This window comes from Grus americana, chromosome 11, assembly GCF_028858705.1.
Source record: "Grus americana isolate bGruAme1 chromosome 11, bGruAme1.mat, whole genome shotgun sequence".
Classification (NCBI taxonomy): Eukaryota; Metazoa; Chordata; class Aves; order Gruiformes; family Gruidae; genus Grus; species Grus americana.
The window spans coordinates 1,055,780-1,074,582 of record NC_072862.1 but is presented as its reverse complement, the minus strand read 5'-3'; the positions used below and the strand labels follow the sequence as shown (position 1 = coordinate 1,074,582).

The 18,803-nt window shown below is 52.5% G+C and overlaps 1 protein-coding gene across 3 annotated transcripts; it reads right to left on the bottom strand.

The window, feature by feature from the left end:
• Nucleotides 1-1,547: 1,547 nt before the first annotated feature.
• SSUH2 (ssu-2 homolog) lies at nucleotides 1,548-15,558 on the bottom strand. Of its 3 annotated transcripts, XM_054838252.1 has the most exons (11): nucleotides 15,278-15,558; nucleotides 14,584-14,665; nucleotides 12,190-12,319; nucleotides 11,184-11,244; nucleotides 10,422-10,546; nucleotides 9,733-9,795; nucleotides 8,721-8,806; nucleotides 7,146-7,238; nucleotides 5,938-6,043; nucleotides 3,959-4,066; nucleotides 1,548-2,002 (listed from the first exon to the last, which is right to left on the bottom strand). In XM_054838252.1, exons 1-11 carry the CDS (start codon nucleotides 15,432-15,434, stop codon nucleotides 1,856-1,858), a joined length of 1,158 nt encoding a protein of 385 aa, XP_054694227.1. In that variant the 5' UTR covers nucleotides 15,435-15,558; the 3' UTR covers nucleotides 1,548-1,855. The 3 variants fall into 3 exon arrangements, with proteins under 3 accessions (XP_054694227.1, XP_054694229.1, XP_054694228.1); XM_054838254.1 differs by lacking the exon at nucleotides 10,422-10,546 and having other exon boundaries at nucleotides 8,737-8,806; XM_054838253.1 differs by lacking the exons at nucleotides 11,184-11,244; nucleotides 15,278-15,558 and having other exon boundaries at nucleotides 14,584-15,259.
• Nucleotides 15,559-18,803: the final 3,245 nt, after the last annotated feature.

Here is an 18,803-nt window from a genome sequence, read left to right as displayed (position 1 = left end):
ATGGCCATGCATAGGGTAAAGAGCCAGTCCAGAATTAGCCATCCAAAAACCCCTTTAAAATACGTGTTTTCATGAGAAGGCCGTTAGTGCCCGGGTTCCCTCGTGCCGCAGAGCGCTGGGCGGCCGTGGCAGAGGCCCCTCGGAGCCCCCCACCCCAGCGAGCAGGCTGCACAGGGGCACATCTGCCGCACTGCCCTGCTGCTCCGTTCCCGTTTGCCCGTGGCTCTCAGCATCCTGCCCAAGCGAGGCCTCGGAGCACGTGGGCACAGAGCTCCCGCTGGCAAAATCCCCCGGTAAAACTGGGTGGGCGATGGGCTGAAACCAGCTCTAAGCTGACACCCCAGCACCCCCAGCCTGGGGGCTCGGAGACACCCTGGGGGCAGCCTCGGTGCGGGGCTGATGCAGGAGAGCATCGCTCTGTGCCGGGGGGGGCTCTGCCTGTGTCTCCCCCCACAGCAAAATCAGCAAAGCTCCTCTCTCCCTCTCATCTTCTCTGTTTACACGTTAGCAGAAACCTTTTTTTTTTTTTTTTTTCATTTTAGAAATAGCATTAGAAAACACTTCCTTTACAAAGTAATTTTCAACTCAATTGTTTAAAATTTGCTGGCTGCTACATGTCTTTTCCCAGTCCTTTTCTCCTTACTCTCACCCCTCACAATCCCCACCCAAGCTGACATATAGCTCTTTATCTTTTAAAGCTTTCCCAGCCCCCGGAGCCGTTTCTGCACGTGGATGGTGCAGGGAAAACCTCCCAACTCAGCCACGCTGAATGACAGGAGCGCTGGGCGGCAGGCGAGCACAGCCCGCGGGATGCAGCAGTCTGTTGGGGGCTGCCAATACCACCCATGCAAAACCCCTCCGTAAGGCCCCAAACAGCACCAGAACTATGTAAAAAAATCACGGGGCAGCTGAGGAGGGTTCTTTGGTTTGTTTTTAAGTACAAGTGTTGGTGTCTGTTTGCTTGCACATTTCTGAACTTTTTAGGGTCTGTTTGCTTCATCTCCTCAAGCTCTACGCTGCAAACACAAGTGTTTGCACTACAACTAAATCAGCCTTAACCCCAAAGCGAGCCGAGGTTCTCCTCCAGGCTTTGCTGAGAGAGATGTTGCAAGATCGGTGACAAAGAAGAGAAAGGGGAGGACGCAGCAGAACTGCCTCCTGCAGGCACCAGAGCCCATGTCCCTTGTCCAGATGGGGCCTGGGAGGGGGTCCCGTCCCCAGGGGCACAGCTTGTGTCCCCCAGCCTGAGGCACGGGGTGACCCCACATCCGCCCCCAAGCTCCTGCTCTCTGCATCCCTGCAGCCGCCCAGGGCATCGCACGCAGCACGTACCCCGCAAGAGCCTTTCAGTCCTAGACGATAATTTTCATATTGGTACGACCACCCCTCAGATGGTATTACTGGGTATTTTAAAATGAAATCCTTTAACGTTAGATTTGCTAATTGGATAGATTTTGAAATATATCATCATAGATTATGTAGTAAACTTGGGAAAACCAACAAATAAAATGGGGAAAGAAAGGCACCGGTCACAAACCGCATAGCTGGACCGAAAACGGCTCTGTCAATGTGCATCACTTTAATGATACGGCATTGCAACAAGACAGGAAAACATCCACGGGGGAAATCTTTACCCAAAGGCCTGATCCTGGTCCCAGCTCTGAGATACCAGTGGTTTGGAGGGAGAGGTGTCATGGTTTTCTTCCCCTTTTCCATTCTGTTTGCAGTCCTCTGCTGCAGACGCAAGCACAGCCAGCACGGTGGGAAAGGTCCTGGAGCATCCCGAGTCCCGGCCGGCGCAGGGGTTCGCTGGGCGATTGCTGCCGTAACCGCGCGGTTCTCCCTGCGCCGAGTCTCAGACGATGGTGCAGCCGCAGCAGCACCGCTCGGGGTAGTCCAGCGCATACACCTTGTTTTCGAGCCCATAGATGTAGTAGAGGTAAGGCTTCCCTGAATACTGGTAGTGAACTTCTGTGATGGGGATTAACTCAATTGTTTGACGCTGGGGAAGGAAAGGAAAAGCTCAAATTAAATAAGCAGTGTGGAGCAGACGCTGTATCTCGCCTTAGACCAACACGTCCAAGCTTTTAGCCACCGGCCCCGCAGGTCTGAGAAAGCTGCTGCTTTGTGAAGGGGAAAAGAAAATCTGATGGAGATCAACCAGCCCATCGCTACAGCCATCAAAAAATTTCCTAGCAGCAGCTGGCATGTTTTGGCCCTTGTACACTAGACCATTTCTACTGCGTTTATAGCTATTTAAGCTAATTCCTTAAATCCTTTAAGCCCCTGTTTCCAGTCCTCAGTGTGTTGCCTATGCCCCCGTCTCACGCGTGGTGGAGGTCTGTGTGTGAACGCGGTTCCCTGTCCTTGCCCCGAGATCTCGGGGCAGCCGCGGGAGTCTGGCTGTGCACCAGCCAACGCTGGCGGCGGGGGTGAATCGCCACCTTTGTGGACACCGCCGTCCCCTGGAAGCAGGAAGGGATGTTGGTGACGGCCGCACTGTGCTGTGTTACTGCAGCAGAAATTGCTGCAGATTTAACTCCTGCGGCTCTGCTCCCTTCCCTGTCTGAGGGGGAAGGAAGCTGCTTTCATCTCCACTTACCTGGTGATTATTATTCATGGCTGAGTTACAGGAGATAGGCTGGTATCCGTGCTGCAGTGGCACCTTCTCTCCTCATGGAGAGCCCTGCTTTGCTCCTTCCTTTCCTCTGCAGAAAGAGTTTGCAATTCCTGCCTTTCCCTAACACCCACCAGACCCAAGTTTTGGTGAATTCTTCACCCGTGATCAGCCAGGACCGGAGCAGAGCCCCGAGCGGCCGGGACAACCGCAGCATCACGGAGCAGCAGCAGCGACCGCGCACGGAGCCGAGGGGCAGGCGCCCGCCCTGGCTCTCACCTCCTCTTGCAATTACACCCACAGTCTCCATTTTAAATAAAGCCCAGTGAGCCCAGCAAAGCCTGCCGGGCTCCAGCCCCTCTACCCCCAGAGGGTACCTGTGGTAAACTGATATTTACCTCCAACACACGGCCAACGTCGTAAGAAACTAGAATAGTGTCAGCCAAGCCAAGAAGAGATTTATACCTCCCCCCTCCAGCTTTTTCCAAAAGATGCTGATTATTAAGCAGAAGAACTTCAGCCAACGACAAGCGGAGGGGATGAAAAATTCAACGGTGGGAAAAGCGCCGGCAGAAGGCAACCCGGATCGGCACAAATACCATGTGGTGCCGGGCGTTTGGCAGGGCGGGAGGTTTTCAGCACCTGCTTTCCCATACAGCTAGAGGATGCTTTGGCTGGTGTGCAGCAATCTAGTGCACAAACTGCCTTTGATGCTGAGAAGTGGAAATTATAGGCTGGAATTAAGTTGGAAGGCAGAAATTTGCCAAAGAGCTGGTTTTGACAGACCACATGGAAAATCAAAACATCTCCCTTTAAGTTTATTTTGGTCTTTCCATTCACTTGCATTTTTAACGTGAAACCTCGTCTTTCCTGTGGGTGAAAAGACAGTATGTTCTAGCTAAACTTTTGCATTTGCAATCACATTTATAATAGCAACACCAGAGATTACAACACTCTAGCGAGATTCAGATGGAGTGGAATCCTAATGTTTATTCAAAATTAGCTTCTAAGACAAAAATAGTGGTACTAAATAATGCTTGCGAGGGCTTTGAAAAGGTAACAGGAAAAATAATAACCAATCACCTTTATCTTTCAATACATTTCTAAAAAATTATTTCCCTGGTATTTCACTTGATACGTAAGATTTCTTTGATAATTAGAATTTCTTTTTCATTTGCTAAAGATCACCTCTAAATAAAAAATGAAACCGGTTACTATTCTGAACATCTTATTGTGTCTAACTGAGCGCACTAACGAGCCATCATTAGCCGACCCCCGGGCGCAGGGGTGCGCAGCGGACAGGGGGACGCGCGGGCGGCTCCGCTCCCGGCTCCCCCTTACCTGCCGGAGGATGCGGGAGGACGTGGCAAAGGCTGCGCTGTGCTCTGCGATGGCTCGCTGCGAGGCCAGGGAGATCTCGGGATCGGGAAAGTCGATGATGGGGTACACCTGCAAGAAATAAACCCAACCGTGCGAAAAAGAGACCCCGTTTGTCTGGCACAAACGCATTCCTTTCACTCGATGCTGGCACGCGCAAGGAAAGACCTGGGATATAATGGCACCATACAGAGTAAATGCCAAGCTCAGAGTGCCAAAGGCGTGTCCCTCCCACCCCAGCAAAAGGTACAAGTGTCCAAAACAGGGACCGTGCCTCCGGCCAGAGGTCAGTGCTGCCACTGGAGCAGGACAGCACCGGGAGAGGCTGCGGCTTTGGTTAAAAACTGGCACTGGGTGACACTGAGACTCTGTGCCCCAACAGGACTCACCGTCACCTTCTTCCAGCAGCGCAGCACTGTTCGATTTGAAAGGTTTTTAAAGCCTCTCTGTTTTCCCCCAGCACGTGGACAATTTACAGAAGAAATACCGGGCTTGTGGGCAAAGCAGAACTACTCACGAGTGCAGCTACTTCTTGCATAGCCAGGAGCGACAGCCATTTATGTGAGAGCCCCACTGATCTTAATGCCCATAGGACTTCAGATCTAAAGCATTCGCTGGAGAGTGACTCAGATGCTGAAGCATCATTCAAATCCCAAAGGGATTCTGCAACACCAGATGCAAAGTCTTCACTGCAGATGCATGACGCTGAGTAATAGCTCTCTGGGGGAGAGCTGCTCCGTGCTTGGACGGTGCCTATCTCCCCGTCTTGGTACGTGACTAAAGTTTCTACAGGTTACTGCAAAACAACTAATAAATAATAAAGTGGCACAGTTAAATCCTCACTTGCATTCGCATTTAAAAAACCCTCAAGCTGAGGACTGAGCCGTACAGAAATGGCATTGGCTGTAGGAGAGCACTGCGTCTCAGCCGTTTCCCGACTGGTTTGGCTCAGGCTTTTACAGGTATACGGAGGCAGATTCCCTCTGGGAGCCCTGTACCACGGGAGCTGGAGAAGAGATGTCCAGCACTGACGAACGACTTGTCCCCACAGCAGCCCAGCGAGCAGCCCCAGCCAGCAGCAGCACCTCTGCGCTGGACCGTGGCTCCAAAGCTGGCAGGATCAGCTCCTGCCTGCGGGATGAGCTCCTGGCAGCTCTGCGGGCCGGTGGCTTTGCTGGTTGACGGCAATGCCACGCAGGCGCTCCGGCAAGGGCCAAGAGCTGCCCTCCCATGTCCTCTCCCTGCAAAGCCCGCAGCTGACGGCGCTGACGCTGTGCAGGCAGTGGCAAATGTGCAGGGGACGATATGAAAAGCCCGAGGGATGGATGTGCAGCTGCAGGTCTCCCAGTATTGCTGGAGAGCTGCGGAGAACAACTCGGGTGGGATTTCTGCTAGTCTGGCCACAGCCACCGAAAGTAACCTGGGGCGGTCGGGCACTGACTGCTGCAGCACGGGTTGGCCACATTTGGTCAGGCAGAAAACCCAACAACTCTCAGTTCCTCAGAGGAAGCCGAGGATGCTCTGCACTACCTAGGGGCAACCGAAGCCACCTCGTTGCTCCGGTCCTGGTGCTGCACTGTCAGACCGCACAGGTCACCTGCGGGTACCCCTGCTCCTGCCGCAGCATTTCTGCTCCAGTCTGACAGCTCCCTGGCCCCACGGTCCCCCTGCACGGAGCAGCAAAGTTGTGATCTCCCAGTAGCTGCTGACGAAAGATGACCCACTTTTGCTGGATTTCATAATCGCATTGCTCCCTACGTTCCTCCTGACTGTAGAAGCGAGAAAAGCTGAGTCCCGTGAACAGGAACTCAGCAGCTCCGCTGCAGGAGAAGGCTCTGGTTATGGCTGTGTCGAGAGCAGCCACTGGCAGAACCCATTTCACACACCCCTCGTTCACAGCCGCTCCGGGAGGGATCCCCTCCGGCCCCACAAGTTGCACTCACCATCACGTTTTCATCTTTAAATATATTCTCTCCACTGACTTTGCTGAGCAGCTCTCCTGGGAAGTTCAGGTGATGCTCAGAAACAAATTCAAAGACATTGTTCTTCCTGCAAGAGAGAGGGGAAACGACCGAATGATCCGAAGCTGGTTGTAGGGCACCGAGCTATCTCCGGGCTCTTTCTAAATGCCTGAGCTATGCTTGAATGGTCCCTGGTTTCTGAGGACAATAGTCATGCCTGCCTAACCTTTGTGCACTCCCCCATTAGTTTCTTAATAACCTTGTATATGCAACAACCATGGATGACTCTTGCATGAATAATCCTGAAATCAGACCTTCATGGTGATCACCTTGCCTTATGGCTTTCAGAGCCTCCTACACCTATTAACTCCTTTGCAGCAGGAGAGGTCTTATATTCCCTTTCCAAAGCCACGCCTCCCATCATAGTGAACATTTTGCTCTGTTACTTGTAGGACACGGGCATGGTTAATGATGATGATGGCCTCCAAAGGAGGTGAAGGTCTCATCTGGCAGAGCTGTGCTGTCGGGGTAGTGTAGCCCTGGGGCTCCCCAGCAGTCCCACCAGCGTGGCGGGCATGGCGGGGGCAGTTTCCATCTCTCAGGATGGACAGAGATGGTGTTTTGAAAAATGAACGTCTTCACACAGGGTAACTGAAGGCATTTTGTACGAAAACGGGAAAGTGCTCAGGAAGCACCCAGCAGGGCAGGCAATGCTTTCAGCTAAACCTCAAAGCTAAGATCTTTTTCAGCTTCATCTGTTCTCCCCGGCACTACAGCTCCCAAATGGGAAATGCCAGAGCAACGCCACAGCCAGCAGCCTTGGGTCATCACCAAACCCAAAAAAAGGAGCGCGGCCACTGCCCCACACTGCTCCTGGCTGCCGGGGCTTTGGGGCTGGGCACGCTCGTCCCAGGCAGAGGCTCAGCCGCTCCGTCTCCATTTCCGACTTTCTGTGCTTTTTCATGTGACCTCGGACAGTCCTCTGCCTCTGCGAACCCACTTCAGCTCCCACCACGCCCTGTGGGTCCCATTAAGGACGAAAGCTGCCCCTCTAAGCCCCTGTTTCTGCCTGGCCAAAGGAGAGAAACGCGCTCTCAGCTCCCCCTTAGGGAGCACAGCTGAGCTCCCGAGCCTTGCAGTAAAATAAGGAATAAAAGTCACAGCTCTGAACTTCTACCCATGCTGCTTACCAGGTTATCACCAGCTGCTTGAAATGCTGGAGCTTTTTCTCTCCGTGACAGGTTGCACAGGTCTTGCTGCCCCGGCCAGAACAGGTATTGCACCTTTGGATGCAACAATGAGGATTTTAAACAGGACTCTCAGCGCTGCCCGCTTTCAGAGCCTGCGGACCTGAAGGTGATTCATTGCAGCCCGTTGGCGTAGCTCAGCTGGGTCAGCAGCCCAGGAGTCAATGACAGCACGGGCACCGCACGCGTCTTCCCCTGGTCTGTGACTCAAGGGATACAGTGTATTTGCTGGGAAAAACAAATGACTAACGCCAGCCTCAAATCTATTTGTAAGTGTGGAATTAGTCAAAGAATGTATTTGTACATCTAATTAAGGATAATCACAATTTCCCCACACAACGGTAAGAAGGCGAGTGTCACTTTGAAGATGCTGCCGCCTGTGCTTCTAACAGATGCAGGAGGCATATGCTTATGCATGGAGCATTTTGATTGCATCAATGCAACACAGATTAGCAGCAGTTAACAACTGATTCATTAAGGCTCTTCAAGCCATCATTAGCCCCAGTGGATTCATGCTTTAAAATGACTGCCATGATTATGCACGATACCATCTCTGTTATTTTAAACTTAATGGAGCCACATAAACAAAACAGTTTTAGAACAGTGCCTTCTCTTTTTTTGTCACTTAAAGATCATTTTTAGGCCTGTTAAGTTTCATGTTTGGAAAAAAACAGAGGGTGGGTATAATTCTCCAGGCTGCACCGGCCATGAAACCTGCCGAACCCCGACCAGGCGCCGCGGGAACCAGACCTCAGAGCAGCTCCAAAGTTTGCTGCTGACATCCCGGGCCGGGTCCTTCTAACCCCGTCCCACCACCCGCTCCCCGTGCTCTGACCGAGCTGAGCCCACCAGGACTTGGGATGGGAGCTGGAACATGGACCCGGAGAGACTCGAAGCCTCTTTTCTGCCACAGCTCCTGAAGGTCTGAGAACTTCTGCTTTCATGGGAAAACCTCACACGTTCTCCTGCTGGGAAATGCAACAGTCTTGAAACAGAAAGGTAAAAAAAAATGGAAGAAAGGAGAGCCAAAAAATTGCTATTTTCCAAATGCTTAAGAGCTTCTCTCATGAGTTTGGGGTACCAGCCTGGTTTCTGAATGCTGAGTGGGGTACACAGAGTGAATAACAGATATTAAAGTGGAAGTTCATTTAAAAGTCAGAGGCAGAAATGGCTATTTCTAACCATTTTTTCCAGAGAATAAAGCTACTGCTGCACTGCTTTATCTGTTAGGTGATCTTCATGGTAGAAAACAAAAAAAGCAGACAGGCACGGAGAGCACGCCCAGCTCTGCACTGCAACCTCTGCCAGCAGCAGGCAAGTGGAGCTGTTGCGGCTCAAACACGCTGGATTAAGGGCTTTTTTCCCTCTACCAGCTTTCCAGTATTTTCCTCCTTCGGGCAGATCCAGTGCCAGTGGGACTGGGATGACTGGTTCCCACTAACCGTGCCACCTGAGGGAAGCGACACGGCCGGTCCGAGCAGAGCCACGCTAAGCGATGCGCAGAGGAGCCCACCGTACCTTTTGCGACCTGTACCTGAACAAAGCTGGCATCTCTTCTGCTGCTTTAGCCTCCGTCGGGATCCCTTGCACGTTACACACCTCGTCTACAAATACACCAAAGAATTCAAATAGGTGGTGACTGCCAGAATAAAAACACGTCAGGTTTATAAATCAAAAGCTTTTATGCGTGTTATCAGAATAATTGCTAACTCAGGCTTGCAGAGAAAGGTATATGCTGAGTATATACACGGCAAATGAAAAGAATGCACAAAATAGCTCATAAATTGTGACTCTGGATTAATTGGGTGTTCCAGTCAAACTCAGCCGTGATGCAAACTGGACTCACAATCTCAGCCAAAATGTCTTTTTTACTGATTTTTATGGTTTTTAACATGATTTTTTACTGTTATTTATTAACATAGTTAGTAGTAGACTTCTTCTATTTAACTATTCATATTTAATCAGATTAATTAAGTGGTAATTTTAGTGCAATAACAGTATATCCTTTGGCTGTCTTTGGGAATATTTGTGCAGAAGAACAGATAAAGACAGGAGGCCAGATTTGCAGCTGCACTCGCACCCCTGGGTTAAGCCTCCTCTTCCCTTCGGAAACCCCGAACACAGAACTGAGCATACCCGAAAGACAGCAAACAGTCTGCTGTCCCTCACGCCCAAGGTCTGACCTCATTTCAACAGCGCAGTGGCAAATCCTCCTGGCCCTCTCACCGCTATAACACGTAGGCTACCAAGGGAGGATGGGGTAAGACATCTTTGCTCTCTGGGCAGGATTTTGACAACCCCATCCGCATCTCTGCAGAGACCCCAGGAACATCAGCCGGGAACTGGACTGCGCAGGAGCAGCTTTGGGATGCAGGGCGGCACAGGGAGTAAACCAGAACTTCCCCTCAGACTTCAGCCCTCACAGTAAGTGCAGCAATAGGACAGCACGAGACGTAATTTCGCAGATGAAGCCCAGACTTAAAGGAACAGGAACTGCAGGCTGCCCGGTGAAGGTTTCCCAGCTCCTTACCCGACCTGCCCCGTGGCACACCCCGCACTTGGCCCGGCCGTGACCATGGCACCTGTGACAGTCCTGAAAGCAGAAGATTATTCATGCACAGAGTTGTCCAGGCATTTCGGATATCTCATATTATGCACATGCACTCTTCCTGCATCAAAATTCAGTGATAAAATTCTGGTCCTAAAGGGGCGGAATCAAACACCATAAAATTGCGCTGTACAACCATTAAAGGAGTCATAAATAATAATTATTTAACAAAGGCAAATGTCTATGCAGTGCTGGCAAAAGAAAGTAATTTTTTTTCTTTATTCATCATATCACTTAAAAAGTAAAATAAATTGACCAGCTATAGAGCTTGTCAAAAGCTAAATGGGAACTGTCATGCAAACAAATGTTCTGCTAATGCTGGAAAAAAAAAATTAACGAAAGAGGAAAGATTTTCCAGTGCTGTTTCTTGAAACGGCTGCAGCAAAATCTGTCCTCAAACTTCCGGAGGAAGAAAACACCAGGAAGAAGGGATCTCTGACTATTTTACCTGGCATTTAATGAGGAAAAGCCCAAGAAAAGGAGAACCATAGCGAGGTGCCCGTCACCATCTCGAGGAGCCGAGGGTCCCGGGGAAGGGACGCTGCCCTGGCTGGGGGCCATCGGCCGGGGAAGGGGGTCCCGCGAGCGGCTGACAGCCAGCGAGGACTCACCCTGACGAGCGCCGAGCGGGGCACCCGGCAGCGCCGCGTCTGGCCCTGGAAGAGCAGGGGGGCCCCCACCTCCATGTCCCAGGGGTCCGGGGAGGCATCCCGGGGGGGTCTGGCCGCTCCAGGCTCTGCAGGAGGGGACCGTGTCTTACCCACCTTGCTGGAGGTGGTTCTCGGACGTTGGCCGGCTCCTGGTGCTGCTGGGGACCGGCCAGCATCGCTCCCCAACCCCGTGTGGGGGTCGCACCAGGGACCCACCCTATGGTCCACGCCATGGGCACCCTGAGGTGCTGAGCATCCCCCTGCCACCACGGCACAGCCCCCGTGTCCCCCCAGCCCTCCCCCCCCGGGCCAGTGCACCCAAAAACCGGGGGGGGGTCCCCCACAGACCTCAGCGGGTTGGTAAAGAGCTCGACTGTGTGCAGGTGCCCATCCCAAATCAAGCTTTGAGTACACGTGGCACTTGGTAGGAAATTACAGCCGCAGAGGCAGGGAAAGGACGGCCAGGGCACACGGCAAAGCCTCCCCCAGCGCGGGGAATGCAAACAGCCTGCAGAGAAGAGCATTTTGCCCCAGTTTCACGGGCCCTGCAGAGTGCAAACGGCCACAAGGGATCAGATAAGCCTGATGCACATTAAACCAGGCTCAAGCCACCTCCAGGAGCCACGCGAGCCCTGCATGGCGAGCGCTGCTGCAAACCCTAGCTCCAACGCGTGGGCATGTCCCACGAGAGCCGTTCCAGTGGGACACGGGGCAGTCACTTACTGGTGAAGGGCTCGAACGCCCACTCGCTTAACCTCGACTCACTGAACGTCTCCAGTCGATACTAGAAGAGAAAAATCAGGCGCTCACCACAAAGACAACTTGCACAAAGCAGGCATTTAAATTTGAACCGGGACTTGCTAATAACGGGGCTCAGGAACATTCCCAGACTCTTGCGTCTCTGAGTACAACTTGCATAAGAAAAATTGGTTGGCGTTTTCACAGCAAAAGTGAGTTCTGGAATTATTTGGAGAATCCTGTAGCTTATTTTTTAGGAAAGGCCCAAATAATGTTTGTGAGTAATCTGAATAATCTCAGAAGTGGAACAAACACTAGCGTAGAGCAGCAGCTGCCCGTCAAAGGGCACTCCCAGCACCCTGCTCCTCAAGGCTCTTTCATTATCTCTTCCAAGAAAGGGGGGGGGGGGGGGCACAGCAGCACCAGCACCGAACCCTGGCACAGAACCCGCCGTTTCGGTTTGTTGGGCATCGACTCCCCAAACCAGGACCGACTCCAGATCCAGAGGCTAACCGCAGCCAAGCACCAGATCCACAAGAACTATTCTCAGTGAGAGGAACGACAATAGGGAACCAAGCCCACATGTTTTCTGTGGAATTAAACATTACCAGCACAGATTCGCAGCTGGGGGGAACACATGGTCGCTCTGCACTTGCCTGAGCCCACGGTACCGAGCTGCAGGGCAGGTTCCTGGGCTTTGGTCGGGAAAGGGCTCTCTTGCCCAAGCCAGGCTCCCAGAGAAGGTTTGCAGGGGCTTGGCCGAGGCGGTGCTTTACTGCAAGGGACGGCGGACCTTTCAGCTGTAAAAGCCACAGTCAGCTCTCAGGCAGACTTTCCTTGGAAAGCACTTACACGTCTGTGTTTAAAGTAGGATGAAAGCCATTTAATTTAATGAATGGGTGGTTCTTTGTGGCCCAGCGTCGCTGCGTAATTGGAAGGTATCCCAGCTGCGCAGAAGGGGGGCCCAAGTCGCCAGGTCTGGGGTACTCACTCGGTACGTCCCCAGCTGCCGCAGCCGCCGGATGGCCAGCTCTCCTGCGGCTCTGCTCCCGTAGCAGCATCGGGAGGCCACGAAGTGCAGGAGGGCTCGCCTGGCCGCCGCCTCTGTCATCGGGGGCACGCTGGGAGGCAACGGGAACAAAACAGGTTTTCCACTCTTACTGCTCCTAAAGAATTAGCTGGAAACATTCCATGTATTCAGCCTACTGCAAAAAAGTGAAGTAGAGCCCATTTGGGAGCACCCACCTTTTGCACAATCACTGCTGGCATCTTTCTCATTACAAAAGAACAAGAGATTTGCATTCCAAAAGATATCTTCATGCAATATCAATCAGGTCAGTATTAAAGAGCGGTCTAAAATAAGCGTGTGTGTGTGTACGTGTGCGTGCCTGTAAACCCTCGCCTTCAGCAGCCTGGGCAAAGGAGAGCTGGTTTGAAACATCGTTGTGTCTTGGCAAGCTGCAAATCAGCAGCTTCCCTGTCAGCTCACGGGATTAGAACCTGCACTCTCTTTTTCTGGACCCAAGGACCTGGTTATTCTGCACCTCACTGTTTTCTGTTCCCAGTTAACAGGAACAACAGCAGAAAGGTAACTCGTGCCCCAAGCACATCCCGTGCCCCCTTGGCACCCTGCAGCAGCTCTGCCCGAGCGTGGCTGGGGTGGCAGGTCCCTGGAGGTGCCACGGGCAGCGCAGGGCACTCCCACCTCCCCTGCCAACAGGGACAGAGAAAAATGATGAGAAAAGGGAAAAAGTGAGCTTAATAGAGCTGGTTCTCAGGGGTGGTTCCTCAAAAATCCTCATCAGTCATCTTTGTAAGTAAGAGAGAAAAACCTACGGCAACTGCCCAAGCCTGAGACAGTTCCGTCTGTCCTCACTGTGACATACGTAATTTTTAATCTCTCTGATTTAAAACATGTTTGGAAAACATATTAAAATACCATGAAGTAAGTGGCAACAGAAGAGATAATGTCAGCATTTGCTCCGTCGGAATAATCAGCAATGAATCCTTTCCTCAGAGCCGAGGGAGCTGGCGAGCGTTTTGTTATGACCCCAGACAACATTCACGAAGAACCCTCCCTGTCAGGAGGGTGACAGCTGAGATTAAGAAAACCCTCCTCGATAAAGAGCAAGAGCCGATCTCACAGCTCCTACAGCTACCTGGGTTTGGTAGCGCGGGGAAGGAGGGCGGCTTGGCCGGGCAGCAGCCAGCAGCCAGCGCTCCCCCGGCCCCATCGCCCACCCGCAGCATCCCTGACACCGGCACGGCACTCAGCACTCCCCCCTGAGCACCGCTAGCCAAAGGAAAGGTCACACACATCTGCTCGTAACAAGCATCCCTGAACCCTCACATTCCCTTCCTCTTTTTTGACAGACGCTTGTTTCTCTAACAAATAGGCGTTGAGCAAATTCAAAGCTCCCATATTTGTTTATTCACTTTCCTGTTCTTTCAAGTCTGTGTTTAGGAGATGTTTAGGCAGATCACTGTCCCGCAGTCATTTTTTCCCCTCATGTTAAGGCTGAGACATGTAGTACCACCAGATACCCACTCTGAACCATGGGTAAACAAAGAAAACAAGCAGGAGCAGACTCCTGCCATCCTTTACTACTTGGGATCAAATGTTGCTTTTTGAGCTGTGCTGCTTTTTTCTTTTTCTCCATGTGCAAAGGAAAAAGGTGTTTGTTTTGCTTTTGAGGTTTCTTTTTAAATTCAAGATGAAAATCAGGAGAGAAACAAAGACAATAAGCAATACATAAGAGACAGAATAACCTGATCTCCGAGAGAAGGACCAGCACAAAACCCACGTGGTACTTATATTCCAAAGACTCAAGAGCTTGGGCCCTGCCACTGAGGAGATGCTCTGGTCGTGCCCTGACAGAGGAAATTTTAACAGACCTGCTGCTGGGGACGCTGGGCTGTGGGGAAGGCAGCCCCGCAGCCGCAAATTCAGTTTCTACCCCTGCCCCGATGCTCTCCCACACACAAGCCAGCCCTGCTGCTTCTCCGCACTGCTGGCTCCACAAAACACCCGTCCACCTTCTCCCCACATTCGCTGCCCAGCGCGGAGGGATGGCACCGCAGGACGCCCGCTACAGGGACGGCAGCTGTTGGCACCCACCTCAGGTTGGCACCAACGGCAAGAGGTGGCACAAGGACGATGCCAGCGATGTTGGTGACATGGAGGTCCACGTCTGCCCCCAGGACCAGCCCTGAGCGCGCCGCAGGTTGCCGATGCCTGCGGTGGGGGCTGCCTTTCTGCCATCCTGGGGTCCTGGGACCGCAGCCAGCGTGGGGGGCTGGCACAAGGGCTCACCTCCTGCCCTGGGGCTGCGCTCAGCTGCTTTCAAGAGAGGTGCACAAACACGCTTGCCCCACAGCTGCTTACCTGTGCTGCACGAAGGGAACCCTGCTCCTCTGCTCCCCGGGCTCGCCCACCAGGTCCAAAGGTGGTGGCAGGGGCTTTGCTCCTACGGGAAAGGGCAGATGAGGAATTCAAGCCCAGTTTAAACCCAAGGCAGATTTTGCTCAAACTGCAGGAAGGGTCAGCTCCAGCAGCTAAAGCCACTCCTGCGTCAGCAGCTTGCCTTGCACCAAACATCCCCTACGCCTCAGCCAGAACTTGCTGCCGACCCAGCTCATCCCAGTGGCGTTCCAGCAAAGCACTGGGATGGCTCCCAGGTGAGTCGGGCAGCCGTGCCCACGCCTGTGCCCGCAGTGCTGACCCTGCTGCTTTGCTCAGGGCAGTGCAGCAGTCCCAGCTCCCCACTCAGCGGAGGTCTTGATGACTTTCCAAGCAGAGAGAAGCACAGCCAGGTGTCAGAGCCAATTGCTTTCCAAAACCTATCTGTCTGCAGGAGAAGCAGGCCAGGAGCAGCAGCCCAGGGCGTAAAAGGAGTCTGCGAGCTGGACAGGCACGTGCCCATTGCAGTAGCTGCGGTGTACAAGAGGGAGAGTTTCACGGGACCGTGCACCTTGCGTGGCACCCCCGTGGGTTAGGCAGCTGCTGGTGTTTGCTCACTGTCAGAAAAGTTACAGGGGTGCAAGCTGTCAGAAAGACGAGGTCGCTGCCATGCACGTACCTCTGCCCTGGACACTCCACTTGCCGTCACCCGGCTGTCCCAGGGGTGCAGAGGGCGTCGGGGGACATCTCGGCTCCGGGTCACCTGTAGCCCAGGGACAAGGAAGCCTCGAGGTTGGAGAGTGCCCGCAGGGACCAGGCGGGTGTCCCCGGGCCATGCGTAGCCGGAGGAGTTGCTGTCCTTCCCAGCTCCGTCCCTGCGCCGGAGTGGAACAACACTGACACCCTGTGTAGGGGACGCAGCCCTGCAGGTCCTCAGCTCCCTCCGTGCCCGGGAGGGCCGGGCCGTTCCGAGCCGCGGAGCTGAGGACCCGGCGGGGGTTGGCAGCCCCCGGCTGGGGACACCGGCTGCACCCGCGGCGGGACAGGGGCACCGGGAACTGCCCCCAGCCCCAGTCTCTGCTGGCGGGTGGGGAGTTGGAGCTGGAGAGCCCAAAATTGCACGCGTGTACATCTTGAACGGGACGGGAACGGAGGTGAAAGGCGGCAGCTCCTTCCACTGAGCAGCAAAGCCTCTGCTCGGGACATCAGGTGTTTGCCTCCTTAGGTACCGCTCTAAAAATAACCACTGGTAGCAACTGCTCCTCCTGATGCTTCATACAGAAACAATTCTTTCTATTAAGCCTTTTATCCAGCGACCTTTCATATCACAGTAGCTGATTAAGAAAATTCAGCCTGTGCAAGAAAAGAGCGCGTGGAGGAGCTGGAAAACACCAGCCTGGCAACAACACGCAGTCTGACTGGCACGGAGAGAGGCTGAGGGTAGTCATCCATCAACTTGATTTACTAGACTTTTCTTCTGAGAACATGCTCCTTTCTTCTGGGAAGCTAAATTAATCTCTCCGTTATTTCTTCCTATGAAAATAAGAAACTATATGCTTCATTTGAAATGTCACATCCCTCATGCAGGAGAAGACAAGGCTGTCCTTGAGCTGAAGGACCACAGGTTTCCAGCTATTGGCGAGGATAAGCACTACAGAGAACTTCCTTGTGAAAAATAAATCAGTAAGATGCCTTCACTGCAATTATCTCAGTCATGTCTAGACTGAACAGAAACATCTTCCTCAAGTGGCGGGTAAAGTATCTCAAACAATTTTGCATTTGCTGGCCTGTTAGTTCACAGACAACGCAAGTCTTTGGGGTCTTGTTCATGCCAAAGCTCCAGCTTCCTCGTCCGTGCCCCGGGGTGGGAAACCGCACTGCGGAGGTGCCGGTCCTTCCCTCTGGTTTGGTGTTGCACTGCTGGTTGTTGGGGTTGGTGGTTTGACGTGTCTGTGAGCAATCATGTACTTGTGAGAAAAAGGACACCTAACGACGACTGAAAATGTGAATTTCCTCGTTCCGAACACGCGGCGTTGACAAACCTTTAGGGACTGAAAGCACTTTGCACTCCTTTGGCGAGGGCTTTCCCCAAGCCTCACGCAGCCCTGCTCGTGTGGGCCAGCGCCGTGCTCGGTGTGCGTAGGGGGACAAGGGCAGAGGGAGGGTGAGCGCCTCCCCTTAGTGTGCTGCAGAGAAATGCTCCAGAAGCATGAATGCCCAGGTTCTTATTTTAACTATTGTATCACAACAAACCCTTATTTTCATTCCAAAATATAATGGATTTCTGTATATGTTACCAAGAGAACCTGAACGCCTATTTTTAATGTACAAATGTCAAACAGAAACTTATTTAGAACAAAAGATGGAGATAAGAGTGTAAGTACCAAATTCCAGTACAACGGAAATGGTTTAAATGACCAGGTTAAAAATATCCCAAATTTGGAGTACATAAGTCAACTGCACAGTCGTTGCTACGGCAATGTTGGAAATCACAATAGTCTATAAACACAAACACATAGCTCCATTTTGAAACCACAATAAGGCTGAGATAGACTTTGACCAAAGCCAGGAAATTCAGAGCATAAGCTGTTACTCATCCGATATTTCAGGTTCTGTTCTGTATCATCGGGATCCAGCTCTAGACACACCAAAATAGCTGGCAAAATTCCCACGGCATGTAGCAGTGGAGGAGCGAGCTCCAGCTGCAGACTCAAAGCTCCATTTGTCAGACCTGCGTAAAAATGACGTCACAGCATCCCCCTAAAACCCGGCGTGCTGCAAGGTCCTGGGCACGGAGCAACCACCCGCACGGCTCCTGCAGCGTGGCCCAGCTTCTCACTGGGATCATCCCAGTCAGCATCAAAACGTGTTTTCATCTTTGGTTAAAATCAGATTATAAGAGGTTTGGCCTTTTTGTAAGCAAATAGGGCAATGCTGGACAGTTGTTAAAATATGACCAAAGCTCTTGTGCACTGCCAGGCCCCTGCCCTTCCTGCACGGGGACACCAAGGCTTGGAGCGTCTCCCGCAGAAGGACTCCCTGCCCCCTAACGACCCCCGGACTCGGCCACCTCTCCCTGCTTGGCAGGGCAGGAGAGCCAGGCTGCTGCTGCTGCCGGCTCATCAGCTGCGAGGCCACGAGCCCAGCAAAGACCTGCGGGGCTGGAAACCTGCGTTCGCTTTCCTGAGGCGCCCAAGATCCACGTGGCACATCTGCACGTAACATTTACGTTCCTCAGGGGTCTAAATTAGGCTTTTATGCATGTGCTTAAAAGAGCCAGTGACAGCCATATGCACTCAGACCCTATTTCTGAGCTAAGCGCTCGCCTGCGATGTCAAGGCTCCATACCCCGTGGCGCACGGCTGCTGGTCAGCTATAAGGAACAGCTCCGGAGGGGGACTGGGCACGAACGCACCTCTGTGTGGGAACCAGGGTTGGGTTCCTCCTGCCAGAGCAGCAACTGCACGCTATCGTCTGGGGAAATTCCTCTGCAGAGAGGGACAAGTCCCGGGCAGGTACAAACCGAGGCCAAACGCTGCTCTCCCCACACACCCCTCGGACAGCAAATACCGCAGCTGGCGAGAGCCGAGCAAGAGCCCATCAAGCTGGGAGTCAGAACTCCACGTGGCACCTCCAGGACCACAAACTTTTCCCCCCCCCCCCCCACCTAATTAAATGGAAACTTCCTGTAGCATTATTTCTCCTTAAGCTAATCAAAGCTTTCCTCATTCATAAATTAAGGAACCTCAGAACTCAATTACTTGTCAGTAGCATCAGTGACAGCGATATTTCACTGGGACCCCACATAATTAGAGTTTCTTCAGGCACCATATTAACATCTAATGAAAAAGATAAAGTCAAGGGCATAAGATCAAAGCTCCATCGTGATATTTTGATTAAGCAGAATTTTGTTAAAAGATAACAAACCCCAGTTTAATCTTTAACCCATGTCAGGCAGCTTGTAGTGGACTCCAAGAATCCCACCTTAAAGGGGAAAACTAGGAAGCATCCCCAGAGCAGAGATTCAGGGACTAAGTTCACACCTTTAAGGATTAAGCCCCTGTTCCACTGGAATCAGTGGGCATGGCATTGTGCCTAAAGGTATAGCAGCACCTTTAGGTCACGGACACGGCACAACCAACATGCTGACCCTTCCCACTCCTTCCACAAACACCGACCAGACGAGTGCATACGCTGACATTTGG

What these genes read in the sequence shown, in the direction of transcription:
- SSUH2 (XM_054838252.1), bottom strand. Translation starts at nt 15,434, where the DNA reads ATGGCCCGGGGACACCCGCCTGGTCCCTGCGGGCACTCTCCAACCTCG. An exon ending in AAGCAGCTGGTGATAACCTG is followed by an intron (nt 6,044 to 7,145) that starts GTAAGCAGCATG and finishes TCTCTCTTGCAG; the next exon opens with GAAGAACAATGTCTTTGAAT. An exon ending in CCTCCCGCATCCTCCGGCAG is followed by an intron (nt 2,003 to 3,958) that starts GTAAGGGGGAGC and finishes TTCCTTCCCCAG; the next exon opens with CGTCAAACAATTGAGTTAAT.